Raw genomic sequence first — 20,980 nt, 5'->3', positions numbered from 1 at the left:
TCTTACCACAGGTCCGTCACGGGACATGGCCAGTTCCGCTGTTGGAGAGTCGCATATTTCCCCCCGATATGCATTCCAATGCCCCCATTTCTTGTCCCACGTCTTTGGGCATCCTCGAACCTTGTAAACTGTCTTTTCAGCAATCATACATCTATCCATCTCAGCCACCCAGCCCACCACCAACAGCCCGTCCGGCGATCCCACTTCATTGCTATTGCACGTTTAGCCAGCAGAACACCTAACTCTGACCAATGTAGCTCCTGATCATTCAGGTCATTCGCACCCCAGAGGTTAAGGACACATTCCTTGGGAGCGGCTTACCGAGGGAGTTACTCATTTTCCGAAGTATTCTGCTCCAAAACTGTTGCACCACTGGGCATTCCCACAAGATGTGGTAGAAGGTACTAGGGAGACCACAACCTCGGAGACACTGTGCATCAGGGCGACTTCCAATTCTGGCCAAGATAAGGGCAGACATATATGCTCTATGCAGCACTTTCAATTGGATCAATCGAAACCTGTGGCAGATGGCTGATTCCCTCAGGGACATTAAGGCCGAACGCCAGTCTTCCTCATCCAAGGGGCCCAGGTCAGCCTCCCACATGGATCTCAACGGCTGGAAGGGATCAGGGAGATTATTACAGAGCTTGCAAAATGTAAGGGAAATGGCCTTCTCGGGGATGGGTTCAGACAGGAGCCTGTCCTCCAGAGGAGAGGACTCGGGTATGGTAGCAAGATCCGGGACAGCCGCACGAATAGCGTGTGTAATTTGCAAGTAGGGGAAAAATTCAGTGGGCGCTAAAGCATATTTAGTCTGGAGATCGCTAAAGGTCAGCAGTTTACCCTTATGAACAAGGTCCCCAATCTCAGAAATCCCAATCAGGTCCCACCTATCAAAGCCCTGAATGAAGCAGAGGGAACCCAAGATTTGCGCCGACCACAGAGGAGTTGCCCTAGTGAGTCTGTTCGACCACCCCAAACATCTATTAGCTCTATGCCAGATAGCTACTGTATGTGCTATCGACCCCAAATATTTAGCTTTAGCAGGTTTACTGTAGAGAGCTCCCAGGTATCCCTCTCGACCAGTCTGACACCTGTCCAAGAGGAAGGCCGGATTCAGGGGTGAACCATGTAGCCAATGATTTACAGCCACCAACTGCAGAGCCCAATAATAGAGGCGGAGGTTGGGCAGGGCAATGCCCCCGTCATACCATCCCTGGAAAAGTTTACAGAGGGCAATCCGAGCGGCATCCCCGTTCCATAACAAAAGTCGGAGCTCGCTCTCTACAGACCGGAAATATGAATCTGGAATCAGGAAAGGGCAATTCTGCAGGACATATAAGAAGCGTGGGAGCGCCAGCATCTTAAACAACGCCGCCCTCCCCGGGAGCGACAGGGGGAGTGAGCACCAGTGGGCAACATCACTGTGGAGTCTACGCAGAGAGCCCAACAAATTGCGTTCATAAAATATTTTGGGATCCGGTGTAATGAAAACCCTCCTCGGCCATCGCGATGGAAAACCCCTTGGGCAAATGGGGTGGGGGGCCATGAAACATATACAGCACCGATTTAGTCCAATTAATAGAGTATCCTGAGTACTTCCCAAAATTAGTAAGGACGTGAAACAGGCTATTAATAGAGGATCGGGGGGATGATAAGTATATTAGGATGTCGTCCGCATAGAGGGAGATTTTATCTGTAACGTCTTCGTTCCAGTGCAGTCCTCTAATAGAGACGTCCGTGAGGACCCAATGAGCCAGGGGTTCCAGGGTGAGAGCAAACAATAGTGGGGACAGGGGGCAGCCCTGCATGGTACCCCGGATGAAGTGGGAACGTCCGAGACGTGTGATTGTTGACTCGGACTTGACCCCAAAGGTCTGTATAAAGGAGTCGCACCCAATTAATGAACTGAGGCCCAAAGCTGAATCGACGGAGAACCTCAAACATATAAGGCCATTCGATCGAGTCGAACGCCATCGTGGCATCGAGGGATAGAATGGCCGCGTCTTGTTGCAGAATGGATCAGCGGCTCATTACATTATGTACCCTCCGAAGATTCAATGCAGTGTTGCGACCCGATAGAAAACCGGACTGGTCATCATGTATCAGGGAGGGGAGCACTAGGAGAAGGCGAGTTGCCAGAAGTTTAGCCAGGACCTTAGCATCTGCACTAATTAAAGAGATAGGCCGGTAAGAGCTACAGTCAGAGGGTGGTTTAGTAGGCTTAAGCAGGACCACTATGGATGCAAGCCTCTGGGCACGCGGATGGATCCCGACCTCTCGACTCTTTGTGAACATATTCTGAAGATGGGGATAATGTCGGGGACCATGCCCTTCAAAAATTCAACTGGGACTCCGTCGGGGCCCATAGCTTTACCGGAATTAACGGCAAACAGTGCCGCAGTCAGCTCCTCCGCTGTGATGTCGGCATCCAGGGCCACCCTATCCGCATCCGACACAGCTGGGATGCGCATCTCCTCCAGAAGTTGTCTGGATTCAACAGATGTGTAGCCATCGCCAGCCGTATAGACACGTTCCAAGTGGACTGCAAAGGCCTCCGCTATGTCTTGTGGATCTACAATTGTGGAGCCGTCCGGCTTGGTTATGGATGGCACCCACCTGGACCCTTGGTCATGACGCTCCAGCCAGGCAAGCATCTTACCCGCGCTGACCCGAACTCGTAGACCTGGTGGCACGTGTGAAGCAGTCTCGCTTGCGCCTTTTCCTGTGACAAGGCCTTATAGACCAGTTGTTGGACACGAAGCCCAGCAGCACTAGCCTCTGACGGAGACGCGTTATGGGATGCCTCAAGGAGGATGAGGTCAGATTCAGCCCGATGGATCTGCTCGTCGTGTTTCCGCAGATAGCCCATCTTAAGGGCCAGCGCCTCTCCTTTTATCACTGCCAAGTAAGCCTCCCAGAGTGTGACCGTCGAATCTACAGAACCAACATTTTCAGCGAAGTCTTGTTCAGTGCGATTTTGCAATGCTTCTCTAATATCAGGGATCTGCATCAACCAGGGACTAATGATAATTGGGCCCCTCACAAATTGGCGGTTACAGGTGAGGTCCACACTAAGGGGTGAATGATCGGAGATGCCATGGGGGAGGCCCCTCGGGTGAACGGAACTACCCATGTCCGCAGTAGGGCAAAATAAATAATCAATTTGCGACATACTGTTGTGTGCGCTTGAATAGTGTGTAAAGTACGGTGTGACTGGATAGTGACGGAGCCAAATGTCTTCCAGCCCCATGGCGTGCGCAAGTCTGCCAGGTCCGAGCTACGACAATGGGAACCTCGCTGGGGCCTGCGGTCAATATCATCACACATTGTTACATTAAAATCACCGCCAAGCAGGAGTGTCCCCGGGGAAAGACTTAATAATTGAGCGTCATGCTCTTTAAGGGAGTCTCGGACCAAAGTCGGTGGAAGATAAGCTGAGATAATGTTTAGTGGGCGCCCTTCCCACGCGGCCTCAGCCAATGCAGAACGGCCCAGGGGGTCTGCCCAAGTCCTAGTGGGAGTGAGTGCAAGAGTCTTTTTGGCCAGGATCCCGGTGCCACGGGAGCCAGAGGAGAACCCCGCGTGGACTAGTAATTTGTACCCTCCCCTTTGGAGCGCCCGACAGGTGTTGCCCACTAGGTGCGTTTCTTGTAGCAGGACAATGTCGGGGGAGTGGCGTCGGAGAAATTGGAGGACCGCGCTCCTCTTTATTTTGTGGCCCAGACCATTTACATTCCAGGATAGGACGGTAAGGGTTCTAGAGAAAAGCTGCGCCATGTTGGTGGAAGTGGTGGAGCCAAAAGGAAGAATGACTGGAAGGGGATCGCCCGTGACGGCGAGATCTTAGGATACATTGTGACGCATGATTATTAGGATCAGGAGGTTTGTAGACCTCACGGCGACTAGATAATATCCAAGGTGGCCAACCCGCCCTCAGTGGACCCTGAATGAGCAGGAAAATGTGACTAGAAAGGACTACCTGCAAATACAAAGAAACATAAAAACAGCAACAAAACAAACCCACACCAAACAGTACTGTCCCCCCCCTCCCATCTCCCCTCCCTGCGTCCCTGCCCGCGGATTTAAAACTATCCACACCCCAACTAGGCAGAGTGCCTGTCGCCCTCCCAACCATATCAGGGGTACCTGGTGAGCCGTTGAGGCCTCTCGCCTGAGACCTACAGTGCCGTATTGGACAGGTATTATGCATAACAGAACAATACGCAGTGCACCTCCACAATTAACAAAAAACATTGTTCTGACAGTCACCAAACCTGGACCAGGCCGGAGGAAGAACTCGCCGAAATAAGAGGTGGGTGACGAGTGGTAATCATCTGCTCCCAAGCAACATCGCACGTTGACTCCGGAACTTCAAAGAGGACTCAGTGTTCGTCTCCGTTGGTGGCGGTGAACAATTCCTGGCTGCCTGGCTGTGGATCATGGCCTGCACGGCTTACGATGGGGTTTTGGAGGTCGTCCCACCTGCCGCCAGCCCTCCAGCCAGTCCCACGCCTCATCTGGAGACAGGAAGAACCAAGCTTTACCATCCGATTCTACCCGCAAATTTGCATGAAAGAGCATAGAATACTTCAGGTCTTTGTCTCGCAAGGCTTTTTTAACTTCCAGAAAGCTGCGTCGCCGTGCCAGCACCCTCATTGTGAAGTCCGGGAACATAGTGATACGAGTGTTCTCCAGGAGTAGAAGAGACCCGGACCGTGCCGTCTGGAGGATGGTATCATGATCGCGAAAGTTGAAGACCCTCGCGATGATGGGACGGGGAGGAGCTCCCAGCCTCGGTTTACCTCCAGGGACTCTGTGCGCCCGCTCGATGGAAAAGTAGCTGGAGAGGTTCTTCGGCTGGAGGTGTTTTGTAATTAATTCCTCGATAAAGAGGTCCACCGCCGGCTCCTCCAGCCATTCTGGAACACCCAGGATGCGTATGTTACTACGCCTCGCCCGCCCTTCGTAGTCGTCCAGGAGGTCACCCATCTGTTTCTGTTGTTGCTGGAGTTGGGCCACCTGTTGCTGAAGGGTGGAAGTGTCTTCCATTAGAGCAGCAGTTTTGACCTCAACATCTTTGACTTTCGAGTCCATTTTGCATAGGTCCGCCATTAGTAGAGTGACCTCTATATTCACAGAGTCAATGCGGGTTTCGAAGGAGGACCGGACTCAAGCAATCGCCTCCATTACATCTTCTAGGGTGAGAGCCTTCGCTCCTGAAGAGGGGGACGCAGTCTTTGGGTCAGCGGACGTGGCAGTGTCCCTGGCCTCTCCCTTGGAGCCCCATGAAAGTTGTTAATCTGCCGTTGGGTTTACGTTTTGGTCCCTTTACTGGACGCCATCAGGCACAAGTACACCTGTAATCAGGAGCAGCAGGCGTGAACCGGAGCAGGCAACAATAAGGAGAGCTCTCCTTAGGACCAACAGGAATCGCCGCTCTCCCAACCTAGGATCCGGACCGTATGGCGGAGGTCCCAAGAAGGAGGTGTTGAAACCCTAAGCTCCCCGCCCGGTTCGGTCACGAGGCAGACGTCCACTCCACCAACCAATGCGACCCCCACCACACAGGCGGCTACCAAGTCCGTAAAGTTTCTTTAGAGTGGGCCCCAGCACACAACTATGCAGCCACTCACCAAATCAAGGAGCACGGGGACACAAAGCTCCTCCCGGGCGTGGGGCCCCAAAGTGCAGTCTCAGTCCCTCGTGGAGAAATAGGGGGGGGACCACAGACAGACCGTGCCCCCGGGGAGTCAAATCTGCGATCCGATGAGCGCCCACAGGGCCGGGCCGCAGCTGCCGCAGTTAGGGGGGATCAGGTACCAGCAGCGTCACCCCCAGCGTCTCCCCACGCAGAGGCCCTGGAGTCCCGTGTATTGAATGCAGGGACTAGCCAATGTCCGACTCTCTGAGGGTGGTGCGTCGCCGATTCAACCCCTCAATTCCCGGGGTATAGGAGAGGAGATGTAGGGGCCCAATGTCTGCCGCTCCGGCTCCCCGCAAAAAAGCAAAGAGTACCTTGATTCCGGGAAGACAGGGGGAGGAGGGGGTAGCAGTCCCCACTCAGGGCCAGTGATTGCGCCGGGAGACCTCTGGAGCAGGTAGGCCCCAAAGCCGGGGAGTCCCGTGATTGCAGCTCCGGACGTGGGGGCGCCCCGTGGTGGCTCCTCCCTTGTCACTCTGCTGGCCCCTGGACAGAACGGATGTAGGATCGGCTCGCGGAGGGCGTCCGTTCAGCTCCGGTATACTCCTGACGGGTGGTAGTCGCTCCAGCGGGTCGGGACACAGCTCAGGCTCCGAGGGTCCGCCAGCAGTCAAGCCGGAGCCCCATAGCAGGCGCCATCTTGAGGGCGCAGGGGAGCATGCTTTGTTGGTCTCGTTCTCCTCCACAGTGGCTCTCACCAAGGCGGTGCTCGGTAACGGAGATGCACAACAGGTAGGACGGTGGGGACACACAATTTCAGAGGGGTCCCCCAGCAACCACGGATATTAGGGACGGATTTTCAGGCCAGGGCTGGGAGCCGCTCTAACAGGCGACCATTCCCTCCGGCTGCTAGCCACGCCCCCGCAATTTAGTATTGTTGAATGATTAAAAGAACTTTCTTTTACAAAAAGACAAGCACTGGGCTAGATCTTAAGATAATGTGTCTGTTGGTTGATTGTTGAGTTCTGAGCTCGTGGCCCACACACTACCTTTCTGAGAAGCTTGTGACTGCTCTTCTTTGTTACCTTTAGAGTCCACTGCAGAAAGGGTTGTATTTGGCAAAGTTTACAAAGACATAGTAGGACGGGCCCCATTGGCAATCAACCTCAACCATCAAGTTTGGAGCACAGTAGCCCCTGTCTGCACTGTGTCCACACCAGAATGGGGTCAGTCTGTGCATATTAAATGAACAGTACTAGTAAGATTCATCAAGAATTTTGGGAATTTCACAACAATCCCAAGATAAAATAGATCCTAGTGGTCGTAGTCAGACTGGACTTTCTTGCCTTCCCTGACACTGTTTCGATGAGGCATTTTTCCAGGTGGACCGTAGGCAGCCTTAGAGCGACATCTACACGAGTCAGTGTCTTGTCAAGAATCTGAAGGTTACATTGAGACCAGTCCCCAATGTCCTGTTTTGGTAGTGTTGGTTTCCCACTGTGAATTTGATGTACTTACAGGGTTCTGTACAACAAGTACATGAATGAAAGTTTCTTGCTGGTCCCCAAAGCACATCTAGTCATTGCTGTGGATGGCCTCCAGGACCCGAGCCAATGAGAGTACCTTTAGCCCCAAATCATGAATTTTGCTTAGTTTTCTGCTTTTTCCTCAAAAGAAAATAGCTGACGAAATAGGTCTTTATTTCCCCCCTTTTATGGGTGTTGCTGGCTCTGTCACTTCTGAAACAAGGAGCCCCATGACATTTTGCATAGGTTTTTGTGATCCAGACTAGCGCCAACCCAGGTTTGATAGAGGTGGCTGAGAAACCTAAAACGTACAGGATTTCTGAACACTGAGAAATCCCACATGTCGGTGGTAGTCTGGGTCCACTGATGGGGCTGGAGAGAACGCCTTCCCTCTGAAAGAGAGAAGCCCACCAGCTGCACTGCTGAGGACAATTAAGAATCCCAGGGAAAGTTATGGGTGTGTCTTGGTTTCTTCCAAGGCCAGAGTTTAGAGACCTGTCCTTCCATCAAAAGCTTACCTCTTGAACTGCTGAGTGTAGCCTAAGGGAGCGGGATGTTCACCAGAAACTTGTAACAAAAGGTGACCCTTTTGCTGCCTGGTCGGCGAATTATGCTGGTTGGATAGCAGTCAGTTAATGGTGTTTCTTCCCATTTTGTGCTGCAGAAGGACAGCATCATTGAAGCAATTGATCATACATGAGGTCTATGGCTGATACCTTTGCATAGGGCTTGAAATCTGAAGACTTGAGCTAGACCCCTAGTTCCTGGTCATAGAGGCTCTGTCCTTGACATTCCAAAACATCACTCGTTTCTACTCCGTTACCTCTTTGGCCGAGTTAAACATAATCCTTTCATCCTATCTTTGGAGCAGTGAGCAATACTGGTAAACTCATGCTACTGGAGAAGCTCACAGGTTGCTGTCATGGGTTGGCTTGCTTGAAGGTAGTATGACTAGGCTGATCTGCTTTAATACGTTTTTTGTTGTTGAACATATTGTTATTGCCATTTTATGAACATACATTACATTATAGAATGAGTAACTTTAGTTTATTGTCACGTCTTATCGACACTTGAGGTATAGTTTGTGAGGACATAATCTGACAGTATTAATGCATGCAATCCTCTACCAATGGGTGTATACAAGAGATCTATGTGGGGTATAGTAACTCCTTCCCACTTAATTCGGTAGTATCAGTAGCTATGTCAGGATGTGTGTCCACAATGAAGTTTCTCTATGCAAAGTAGTGTGTCGTCCTCTCTTCGGCGTCATTGGGGTCAGGTAGGAAATGATGTACTGCCATATAGTAATCATATATGGCAAATATACCATATTGAAACCTAACGGTACCTAAACCATAAATTCAACTAGCGCAGGTTCGGAGGATCAAAAGGAGTTCGAGAGGCGTGTTGTGGGTGGTAAACATTGTGGGATAGTTTAGATCAAGTTCAGTTCATGGGGGACTCCTAGCTTCATCCGTACTATTAGAATATCTCAGGTGTTCCCAAACAAATAAGGCATCGAGGTCTGCAATCGTATGCTGGCGCAAGCCCTTTAATTCTTCTCTGTGTAGTGCTCGACCCTCGGACCCAGCTAGTTTGGGCACTTATTGAGTCCAGTTATTAATCTGCTGCCCTAAGGTCAGCTTCGACGTCACCGATATTCGTCTCCTGACCAAGGCCAGATCCATGAACCTATTTACCTCCTTACGTTTCGGTGGGCGAGGGCATAATCCAAGCAGGCAAACCTCTGCTACGTAGAGCGCACTCCCCAGTGCAGCATTAATCTTGGACAGCACTGCCTGCCAAAAGATGTGTAGTTTTTTACAGCTACAGGTCATAAGCAGTAAGTCTGCATCTAAATGGCCACATCTCAGGCAGCCTCTCAGCTATCCCCCCCCCTCCTCCTCCCAAAGGCTGCTAAAAGACGATGAGGAGTCCTGTATGACAACCTATGTATGAAGTTAAATTGGATATAATTTAGTCAAGAATTACAAGAGATTTTCTTGGGGGATTCCCACACTCTTCTCCACTCCGCATCAGTAAATTCTCTATCTAGGAGCCTCTCCCATTTGCCCCTCAGTAAATTCTCTATCTAGGAGCCTCTCCCATTTGCCCCTCAGCTGCAACAGTAGGGTCGAGGAAGCCTCAAGTAGCGATGCGTAAAATCATTTTATTTGGTGGCCCGTTGTTCCCAGTGTGATCAGAGAGTGTAGCACCACATGAGTTTATGGTTCTTCCCTGGTCGTACCCCACAACCGCCCAAACGTCCGCACCAGCACCACGTAAGTGAGGAACTCCCCTGGTGGAAGTTCGGACCCATCAACCAGCTCTTCAAAAGGGAGTAAGGTTTTGTCCTGATAACAGCCTCCTAACGCTTCAATTCCGGCCTCCGTCCAGGCTGTCAACTGCTCGGCCACAAGAATCGACTGCGGCTTCTCGTAAGGCAGGCTCAACACCGGTAGTTCCGTAGACTATCTCGGGGCATCCGATAGGTTAGTCCTACTACTTCTCCAGCAATGCAAAGCTGTAGTCTGCAGCGTTGTGTTGTAAGAGTCCCTAGTTGCCTGATTCAGGAGCTTTGTCAGAAGGAGGCGTGTGCGCTGGTATGGATCCATGAGGAAGGTCACCTCCTGGTTTACTCTCTCCAACCATTGAGCCACCCACTGCAGCTGTGCTGCCAACTGGTGAAAACCAAATTCTGGCACCCCCAGTATCCCCTCCCTCATCGGGCGCCCTAGGATTCGTTGTGGCACTTTCCGTCTCCCATCTCCCCAGATAAGGTCACACACCAAAGCACCTAATGGGCAAAACCAAGCCTTGGATCGGATTGCTCTATCCAGGTTACCCTCTTTCAAATCATCCAGTGAGTGGAAGACTCTAATACTCAAGTATTTGAATGTGTCAGAAACCCAGTTGAGGTCGACAGAGAGCTCTTGAGGTCTAGGCAAGGGACCAGCCACAGGAAACAGGTACGGATTACGCCTATAGACCCGTAAACCTGACAGAATCTCGAAAGCGTTGAGGAGTCTGAAAGCTGTCTCCGCTCCTCTCTCAGCATTACCCAAGTAAATCAAAAGGTCGTCTGCATATAATGAGATAATATGGGATCTGCTGTCAGTCCCAGTCCGTCCCCACCCTGACGGAAGAGCGCAGTTAAGGGCTCTATCACCAGCATGAATAGAAACTGGAATAGGGGGCATCCTTGGCGGGTGCTGCGTGTTATCATGTACTGCGGGGAGATATTCTTGATCGTCTTAACCCGTGCCGTGGGACGAGTATATAAGTCTCACCCATCCCACTCCCAACCCTAATCTCTTCATCACGGAGGATGAGGTCAGATTCAGCCCGATGGATCTGCTCGTCGTGTTTCCGCAGATAGCCCATCTTAAGGGCCAGCGCCTCTCCTTTTATCACTGCCAAGTAAGCCTCCCAGAGTGTGACCGTCGAATCTACAGAACCAACATTTTCAGCGAAGTCTTGTTCAGTGCGATTTTGCAATGCTTCTCTAATATCAGGGATCTGCATCAACCAGGGACTAATGATAATTGGGCCCCTCACAAATTGGCGGTTACAGGTGAGGTCCACACTAAGGGGTGAATGATCGGAGATGCCATGGGGGAGGCCCCTCGGGCGAACGGAACTACCCATGTCCGCAGTAGGGCAAAATAAATAATCAATTTGCGACATACTGTTGTGTGCGCTTGAATAGTGTGTAAAGTACGGTGTGACTGGATAGTGACGGAGCCAAATGTCTTCCAGCCCCATGGCGTGCGCAAGTCTGCCAGGTCCGAGCTACGACAATGGGAACCTCGCTGGGGCCTGCGGTCAATATCATCACACATTGTTACATTAAAATCACCGCCAAGCAGGAGTGTCCCCGGGGAAAGACTTAATAATTGAGCGTCATGCTCTTTAAGGGAGTCTCGGACCAAAGTCGGTGGAAGATAAGCTGAGATAATGTTTAGTGGGCGCCCTTCCCACGTGGCCTCAGCCAATGCAGAACGGCCCAGGGGGTCTGCCCAAGTCCTAGTGGGAGTGAGTGCAAGAGTCTTTTTGGCCAGGATCCCGGTGCCACGGGAGCCAGAGGAGAACCCCGCGTGGACTAGTAATTTGTACCCTCCCCTTTGGAGCGCCCGACAGGTGTTGCCCACTAGGTGCGTTTCTTGTAGCAGGACAATGTCGGGGGAGTGGCGTCGGAGAAATTGGAGGACCGCGCTCCTCTTTATTTTGTGGCCCAGACCATTTACATTCCAGGATAGGACGGTAAGGGTTCTAGAGAAAAGCTGCGCCATGTTGGTGGAAGTGGTGGAGCCAAAAGGAAGAATGACTGGAAGGGGATCGCCCGTGACGGCGAGATCTTAGGATACATTGTGACGCATGATTATTAGGATCAGGAGGTTTGTAGACCTCACGGCGACTAGATAATATCCAAGGTGGCCAACCCGCCCTCAGTGGACCCTGAATGAGCAGGAAAATGTGACTAGAAAGGACTACCTGCAAATACAAAGAAACATAAAAACAGCAACAAAACAAACCCACACCAAACAGTACTGTCCCCCCCCTCCCATCTCCCCTCCCTGCGTCCCTGCCCGCGGATTTAAAACTATCCACACCCCAACTAGGCAGAGTGCCTGTCGCCCTCCCAACCATATCAGGGGTACCCGGTGAGCCGTTGAGGCCTCTCGCCTGAGACCTACAGTGCCGTATTGGACAGGTATTATGCATAACAGAACAATACGCAGTGCACCTCCACAATTAACAAAAAACATTGTTCTGACAGTCACCAAACCTGGACCAGGCCGGAGGAAGAACTCGCCGAAATAAGAGGTGGGTGACGAGTGGTAATCATCTGCTCCCAAGCAACATCGCACGTTGACTCCGGAACTTCAAAGAGGACTCAGTGTTCGTCTCCGTTGGTGGCGGTGAACAATTCCTGGCTGCCTGGCTGTGGATCATGGCCTGCACGGCTTACGATGGGGTTTTGGAGGTCGTCCCACCTGCCGCCAGCCCTCCAGCCAGTCCCACGCCTCATCTGGAGACAGGAAGAACCAAGCTTTACCATCCGATTCTACCCGCAAATTTGCATGAAAGAGCATAGAATACTTCAGGTCTTTGTCTCGCAAGGCTTTTTTAACTTCCAGAAAGCTGCGTCGCCGCGCCAGCACCCTCATTGTGAAGTCCGGGAACATAGTGATACGAGTGTTCTCCAGGAGTAGAAGAGACCCGGACCGTGCCGTCTGGAGGATGGTATCATGATCGCGAAAGTTGAAGACCCTCGCGATGATGGGACGGGGAGCAGCTCCCAGCCTCGGTTTACCTCCAGGGACTCTGTGCGCCCGCTCGATGGAAAAGTAGCTGGAGAGGTTCTTCGGCTGGAGGTGTTTTGTAATTAATTCCTCGATAAAGAGGTCCACCGCCGGCTCCTCCAGCCATTCTGGAACACCCAGGATGCGTATGTTACTACGCCTCGCCCGCCCTTCGTAGTCGTCCAGGAGGTCACCCATCTGTTTCTGTTGTTGCTGGAGTTGGGCCACCTGTTGCTGAAGGGTGGAAGTGTCTTCCATTAGAGCAGCAGTTTTGACCTCAACATCTTTGACTTTCGAGTCCATTTTGCATAGGTCCGCCATTAGTAGAGTGACCTCTATATTCACAGAGTCAATGCGGGTTTCGAAGGAGGACCGGACTCAAGCAATCGCCTCCATTACATCTTCTAGGGTGAGAGCCTTCGCTCCTGAAGAGGGGGACGCAGTCTTTGGGTCAGCGGACGTGGCAGTGTCCCTGGCCTCTCCCTTGGAGCCCCATGAAAGTTGTTAATCTGCCGTTGGGTTTACGTTTTGGTCCCTTTACTGGACGCCATCAGGCACAAGTACACCTGTAATCAGGAGCAGCAGGCGTGAACCGGAGCAGGCAACAATAAGGAGAGCTCTCCTTAGGACCAACAGGAATCGCCGCTCTCCCAACCTAGGATCCGGACCGTATGGCGGAGGTCCCAAGAAGGAGGTGTTGAAACCCTAAGCTCCCCGCCCGGTTCGGTCACGAGGCAGACGTCCACTCCACCAACCAATGCGACCCCCACCACACAGGCGGCTACCAAGTCCGTAAAGTTTCTTTAGAGTGGGCCCCAGCACACAACTATGCAGCCACTCACCAAATCAAGGAGCACGGGGACACAAAGCTCCTCCCGGGCGTGGGGCCCCAAAGTGCAGTCTCAGTCCCTCGTGGAGAAATAGGGGGGGGACCACAGACAGACCGTGCCCCCGGGGAGTCAAATCTGCGGTCCGATGAGCGCCCACAGGGCCGGGCCGCAGCTGCCGCAGTTAGGGGGGATCAGGTACCAGCAGCGTCACCCCCAGCGTCTCCCCACGCAGAGGCCCTGGAGTCCCGTGTATTGAATGCAGGGACTAGCCAATGTCCGACTCTCTGAGGGTGGTGCGTCGCCGATTCAACCCCTCAATTCCCGGGGTATAGGAGAGGAGATGTAGGGGCCCAATGTCTGCCGCTCCGGCTCCCCGCAAAAAAGCAAAGAGTACCTTGATTCCGGGAAGACAGGGGGAGGAGGGGGTAGCAGTCCCCACTCAGGGCCAGTGATTGCGCCGGGAGACCTCTGGAGCAGGTAGGCCCCAAAGCCGGGGAGTCCCGTGATTGCAGCTCCGGACGTGGGGGCGCCCCGTGGTGGCTCCTCCCTTGTCACTCTGCTGGCCCCTGGACAGAACGGATGCAGGATCGGCTCTCGGAGGGCGTCCGTTCAGCTCCGGTATACTCCTGACGGGTGGTAGTCGCTCCAGCGGGTCGGGACACAGCTCAGGCTCCGAGGGTCCGCCAGCAGTCAAGCCGGAGCCCCATAGCAGGCGCCATCTTGAGGGCGCAGGGGAGCATGCTTTGTTGGTCTCGTTCTCCTCCACAGTGGCTCTCACCAAGGCGGTGCTCGGTAACGGAGATGCACAACAGGTAGGACGGTGGGGACACACAATTTCAGAGGGGTCCCCCAGCAACCACGGATATTAGGGACGGATTTTCAGGCCAGGGCTGGGAGCCGCTCTAACAGGCGACCATTCCCTCCGGCTGCTAGCCACGCCCCCGCAATTTAGTATTGTTGAATGATTAAAAGAACTTTCTTTTACAAAAAGACAAGCACTGGGCTAGATCTTAAGATAATGTGTCTGTTGGTTGATTGTTGAGTTCTGAGCTCGTGGCCCACACACTACCTTTCTGAGAAGCTTGTGACTGCTCTTCTTTGTTACCTTTAGAGTCTACTGCAGAAAGGGTTGTATTTGGCAAAGTTTACAAAGACATAGTAGGACGGGCCCCATTGGCAATCAACCTCAACCATCAAGTTTGGAGCACAGTAGCCCCTGTCTGCACTGTGTCCACACCAGAATGGGGTCAGTCTGTGCATATTAAATGAACAGTACTAGTAAGATTCATCAAGAATTTTGGGAATTTCACAACAATCCCAAGATAAAATAGATCCTAGTGGTCGTAGTCAGACTGGACTTTCTTGCCTTCCCTGACACTGTTTCGATGAGGCATTTTTCCAGGTGGACCGTAGGCAGCCTTAGAGCGACATCTACACGAGTCAGTGTCTTGTCAAGAATCTGAAGGTTACATTGAGACCAGTCCCCAATGTCCTGTTTTGGTAGTGTTGGTTTCCCACTGTGAATTTGATGTACTTACAGGGTTCTGTACAACAAGTACATGAATGAAAGTTTCTTGCTGGTCCCCAAAGCACATCTAGTCATTGCTGTGGATGGCCTCCAGGACCCGAGCCAATGAGAGTACCTTTAGCCCCAAATCATGAATTTTGCTTAGTTTTCTGCTTTTTCCTCAAAAGAAAATAGCTGACGAAATAGGTCTTTATTTCCCCCCTTTTATGGGAGTTGCTGGCTCTGTCACTTCTGAAACAAGGAGCCCCATGACCTTTTGCATAGGTTTTTGTGATCCAGACTAGCGCCAACCCAGGTTTGATAGAGGTGGCTGAGAAACCTAAAACGTACAGGATTTCTGAACACTGAGAAATCCCACATGTCGGTGGTAGTCTGGGTCCACTGATGGGGCTGGAGAGAACGCCTTCCCTCTGAAAGAGAGAAGCCCACCAGCTGCACTGCTGAGGACAATTAAGAATCCCAGGGAAAGTTATGGGTGTGTCTTGGTTTCTTCCAAGGCCAGAGGTTAGAGACCTGTCCTTCCATCAAAACCTTACCTCTTGAACTGCTGAGTGTAGCCTAAGGGAGCGGGATGTTCACCAGAAACTTGTAACAAAAGGTGACCCTTTTGCTGCCTGGTCGGCGAATTATGCTGGTTGGATAGCAGTCAGTTAATGGTGTTTCTTCCCATTTTGTGCTGCAGAAGGACAGCATCATTGAAGCAATTGATCATACATGAGGTCTATGGCTGATACCTTTGCGTAGGGCTTGAAATCTGAAGACTTGAGCTAGACCCCTAGTTCCTGGTCATAGAGGCTCTGTCCCTGACATTCCAAAACATCACTAGTTTCTACTCCGTTACCTCTTTGGCCGAGTTAAACATAATCCTTTCATCCTATCTTTGGAGCAGTGAGCAATACTGGTAAACTCATGCTACTGGAGAAGCTCACAGGTTGCTGTCATGGGTTGGCTTGCTTGAAGGTAGTATGACTAGGCTGATCTGCTTTAATACGTTTTTTGTTGTTGAACATATTGTTATTGCCATTTTATGAACATACATTACATTATAGAATGAGTAACTTTAGTTTATTGTCACGTCTTATCGACACTTGAGGTATAGTTTGTGAGGACATAATCTGACAGTATTAATGCATGCAATCCTCTACCAATGGGTGTATACAAGAGATCTATGTGGGGTATAGTAACTCCTTCCCACTTAATTCGGTAGTATCAGTAGCTATGTCAGGATGTGTGTCCACAATGAAGTTTCTCTATGCAAAGTAGTGTGTCGTCCTCTCTTCGGCGTCATTGGGGTCAGGTAGGAAATGATGTACTGCCATATAGTAATCATATATGGCAAATATACCATATTGAAACCTAACGGTACCTAAACCATAAATTCAACTAGCGCAGGTTCGGAGGATCAAAAGGAGTTCGAGAGGCGTGTTGTGGGTGGTAAACATTGTGGGATAGTTTAGATCAAGTTCAGTTCATGGGGGACTCCTAGCTTCATCCGTACTATTAGAATATCTCAGGTGTTCCCAAACAAATAAGGCATCGAGGTCTGCAATCGTATGCTGGCGCAAGCCCTTTAATTCTTCTCTGTGTAGTGCTCGACCCTCGGACCCAGCTAGTTTGGGCACTTATTGAGTCCAGTTATTAATCTGCTGCCCTAAGGTCAGCTTCGACGTCACCGATATTAGTCTCCTGACCAAGGCCAGATCCATGAACCTATTTACCTCCTTACGTTTCGGTGGGCGAGGGCATAATCCAAGCAGGCAAACCTCTGCTACGTAGAGCGCACTCCCCAGTGCAGCATTAATCTTGGACAGCACTGCCTGCCAAAAGATGTGTAGTTTTTTACAGCTACAGGTCATAAGCAGTAAGTCTGCATCTAAATGGCCACATCTCAGGCAGCCTCTCAGCTATCCCCCCCCCTCCTCCTCCCAAAGGCTGCTAAAAGACGATGAGGAGTCCTGTATGACAACCTATGTATGAAGTTAAATTGGATATAATTTAGTCAAGAATTACAAGAGATTTTCTTGGGGGATTCCCACACTCTTCTCCACTCCGCATCAGTAAATTCTCTATCTAGGAGCCTCTCCCATTTGCCCCTCAGTAAATTCTCTATCTAGGAGCCTCTCCCATTTGCCCCTCAGCTGCAACAGTGGGGTCAAGGAAGCCTCAAGTAGCGATGCGTAAAATCATTTTATTTGGTGGCCCGTTGTTCCCAGTGTGATCAGAGAGTGTAGCACCACATGAGTTTATGGTTCTTCCCTGGTCGTACCCCACAACCGCCCAAACGTCCGCACCAGCACCACGTAAGTGAGGAACTCCCCTGGTGGAAGTTCGGACCCATCAACCAGCTCTTCAAGAGGGAGTAAGGTTTTGTCCTGATAACAGCCTCCTAACGCTTCAATTCCGGCCTCCGTCCAGGCTGTCAACTGCTCGGCCACAAGAATCGACTGCGGCTTCTCGTAAGGCAGGCTCAACACCGGTAGTTCCGTAGACTATCTCGGGGCATCCGATAGGTTAGTCCTACTACTTCTCCAGCAATGCAAAGCTGTAGTCTGCAGCGTTGTGTTGTAAGAGTCCCTAGTTGCCTGATTCAGGAGCTTTGTCAGAAGGAGGCGTGTGCGCTGGTATGGATCCATGAGGAAGGTCACCTCCTGGTTTACTCTCTCCAACCATTGAGCCACCCACTGCAGCTGTGCTGCCAACTGGTGAAAACCAAATTCTGGCACCCCCAGTATCCCCTCCCTCATCGGGCGCCCTAGGATTCGTTGTGGCACTTTCCGTCTCCCATCTCCCCAGATAAGGTCACACACCAAAGCACCTAATGGGCAAAACCAAGCCTTGGATCGGATTGCTCTATCCAGGTTACCCTCTTTCAAATCATCCAGTGAGTGGAAGACTCTAATACTCAAGTATTTGAATGTGTCAGAAACCCAGTTGAGGTCGACAGAGAGCTCTTGAGGTCTAGGCAAGGGACCAGCCACAGGAAACAGGTACGGATTACGCCTATAGACCCGTAAACCTGACAGAATCTCGAAAGCGTTGAGGAGTCTGAAAGCTGTCTCCGCTCCTCTCTCAGCATTACCCAAGTAAATCAAAAGGTCGTCTGCATATAATGAGATAATATGGGATCTGCTGTCAGTCCCAGTCCGTCCCCACCCTGACGGAAGAGCGCAGTTAAGGGCTCTATCACCAGCATGAATAGAAACTGGAATAGGGGGCATCCTTGGCGGGTGCTGCGTGTTATCATGTACTGCGGGGAGATATTCTTGATCGTCTTAACCCGTGCCGTGGGACGAGTATATAAGTCTCACCCATCCCACTCCCAACCCTAATCTCTTCATCACCTCAAGTATGTAGGCCCAACTCGTGTGAAGTTGGTGATTGGGGGGAGTAAAAGCAGTATTCCTTGTTCCCTGTGTGCTGAAGTCTCCAAATGTCATGCAATTCCCAGTGAGCAATCCACTCCTGCAAACCTGCTACTGTTCGATGGGCCTGTGCCCCTGACAGGGGGGGGTGGGAGCAGTCGAGTACCACGTCAGCCACACAATTAAAATCCGCACCCAAACTCACATGCCCCACCTTTCTGTCAGCCAAATGGACGGAGAGACAGGCCAAAACAAATACTCTGCAACTGGACCCAGTAAATATAATTTGTATTCAATATGTTCACTACGGTGGCCTAATATGATTGGAGTGCCTCTTCGAAACAGACATTTGGAGAGTATGAGGAATTGAAGGGATGAGCATTATCCTAGTAACAACCGTGCGGCGTTTGTTACACCTGCAATGCACTTCTGTTTGGGTCAACAAAGATATTTGGCTGGTGGACAGGAGATGTTTTTAGAATACTGCTTTTAGAAATCTTCCACCTTTGGTCATGTACAAATTTGCGTTATAAACTTACGAAGCCTCTTTTGTGGCTAAATTCCTGTTTGAAAACGGTGAATATTGGATTGAATGCTTTAGAGAAGTGGGTCTTAACCTGTGGTCTGGGGACTCCTGGGGGACCGCGAGTCCTTTTCATGGGGTCCACAACTGTTTTAAATACAGAAGAAAAACTGAAAACATTTCCAAATTTCATTGTGAATTTAACTAAATAGTCCAATATTTGGACATTTGTTTGGTGCATATTGTTTTTGTAATTGTGTGTCTTGTTTGGAGGTTTAAATAATAGAAATTGCCTAGGCAGGGTGTCCCCGGCTTTCTATATTGAGTCAGCGGTGGTCCCCGGATTCCAATAATGATTCAGAGGGTCCCACAGCACTCAAAAGTGTAAGAACTACGGTTGGAGAGAATGAAGGAGGAAAGAACTTGGCCAGGCGCGTGCCAGATGAAATCTCTAATGTGATGCATTTTCTTGCAGGGTCAACGATCTGAAGACTGGGGCACTGGTCGGAGTTGACAAGTATGGAAACAAATACTTTGAAGACCAGAGATATTTTTTTGGTAAGCGTCCTATGATTTTCAATAGTACCTGAATGACTGTTGGCGGGAAGGGCAAAGTTGGCAGTTCTGCGCAATACCCTTCATAATATATAGTAGGGTCTTTGTGCATAATCTAAAGCCCAGCACAACTGCTTTTGCAGTAACACTTGCTACAGTTCTTAAAAGACTGCAAATGGCAAATCAAGAGTATATTTTGAGTTCCTTCAACTTCGCTGTTGTAGTATACTGTACCTAGAGTCTGCCTTTGATAAGATAGCGCCCTGGGCGTGGGGGAAAAGAAATTTGGTACCCTTGCTGATGGTAGTAAATTAAATGAGGCATCAGGAGCTCCCTTTTGTGTTCTCTGGTCAGTACATGGATGAGCACGGACTGGCCCCTGAACACAAGCATTCCCGGACCTCCCCCACTCACCTAAATCACAGATAGCTTAGCTGCTTCCTTGTGCTACTCAGAAAATTGGCGTCCTGGGCTTGGGCCCAGCCCACCCATGCTAAAGGCTGGCCCTGACTGTACCCCTGCCAACATCTGTCCTTACACTTCCATTTATTGTGTGAAGTCTCTGGTGTTATTGCGCTGGTGAGGCAAAGTGAGTTTGGGGACAACTTTTGGTGTCATTTTTAATAAAAATATATTTCTGTTTGGCACTCTGACCAGCAGTTCATCAACCTCTGTTCTGGTGTACTCAGTCACATTTTATGGAACCATTCTTTTTATTAAGACCTGCATGTCAATAACACAGCTTTCTGCCTACAACCAGCGAGCGGCAGCAATAGCAAGTTGTGGAGCATGATGCATAGCTCTGAGCCAACAACCCGAAGGCAGGCAGCGCTCTACTTACTCAGTTTTTTAAAGAGACTCAAGGAAACGAGAAAGAGCAAAAGAGTCCAGCAAAATAAAAGAACCCATCTAACCCCTCCCCCGCCCCAACACCTCCGCACCATAACACCCAGTGCCACTGATCCAGCGCTCATAATGAAAAACTGTCTTATAAACACTACCCATCTCCACAATACTCACCAGTAATCATGAATCACTACCAAGGCCCATAAACTAACGAGACAATTTTTGAGCGACTGAATCATGTGACCTAATTAATCAGTACTATTCACAAAACTATTTACACATTTATATACAGCTGCAGATTATCATTTCCTACCATGGGTTTTGATCATATGACATTTAATTAAGTCACTAAGGTGAATGGATCAACTAATGGTAACTAGACCATGAATAAACAAGACCAGCTTGTCATTTCAAAAATCTAATTTATTTAGCTTTATTTTATTCAAAGAAAGAGCATTTTTTATTCAAAAATCATTATTTTATTAGCAAAGTGTAAGCATCATTCAAGGAAAGGCACATTAGTCCGACATTTTAAAAGGTAAATCAATCAGCATGTATTAAAGCAAAATAAAAGTTTCCATCCCTAAATTCTTTTTCCCTGTCTAAAACTCTCGTCACCTAAAAGAATTTAATAAAGACTGCTGTCCATATGTGCGCCAAAGTCCATCAGCACATCGTTCAGGAATCGGGAAGCAAGAGCCCCCTCCTGCCTGTAGGGCCAATTTTTATACCTTTCTAACTAGCTAATCTTCTCAAAAATGTTCTTTTTCGTTGCCATCAGTGTTCCCATTGGCTGACTTATGTCAGTTCGTTTTGCGTCATCACCATTTCCAAACCATGTCCAAGCTCATTCTTTAGCT

The 20,980-nt window shown here is 50.2% G+C and overlaps 1 protein-coding gene across 1 annotated transcript in view; it reads left to right on the top strand.

Moving 5' to 3' along the window:
* NDUFA12 (NADH:ubiquinone oxidoreductase subunit A12) overlaps positions 1-20,980 on the top strand; it is a 200,708-nt gene that overhangs the window by 62,911 nt on the left and 116,817 nt on the right. Inside the window, exon 2 of the mRNA XM_086937950.1 lies at positions 19,195-19,277. Coding sequence (XP_086794076.1) covers positions 19,195-19,277 — 83 coding nt within the window. The remainder of the gene's footprint in view (positions 1-19,194; positions 19,278-20,980) is intronic.

Source organism: Lissotriton vulgaris, chromosome 1_1 (assembly GCF_964263255.1).
Source record: "Lissotriton vulgaris chromosome 1_1, aLisVul1.2, whole genome shotgun sequence".
Classification (NCBI taxonomy): Eukaryota; Metazoa; Chordata; class Amphibia; order Caudata; family Salamandridae; genus Lissotriton; species Lissotriton vulgaris.
The sequence above is the reverse complement of the archived record's forward strand: the minus strand, read 5'-3'. Positions and strand labels throughout refer to the sequence as shown.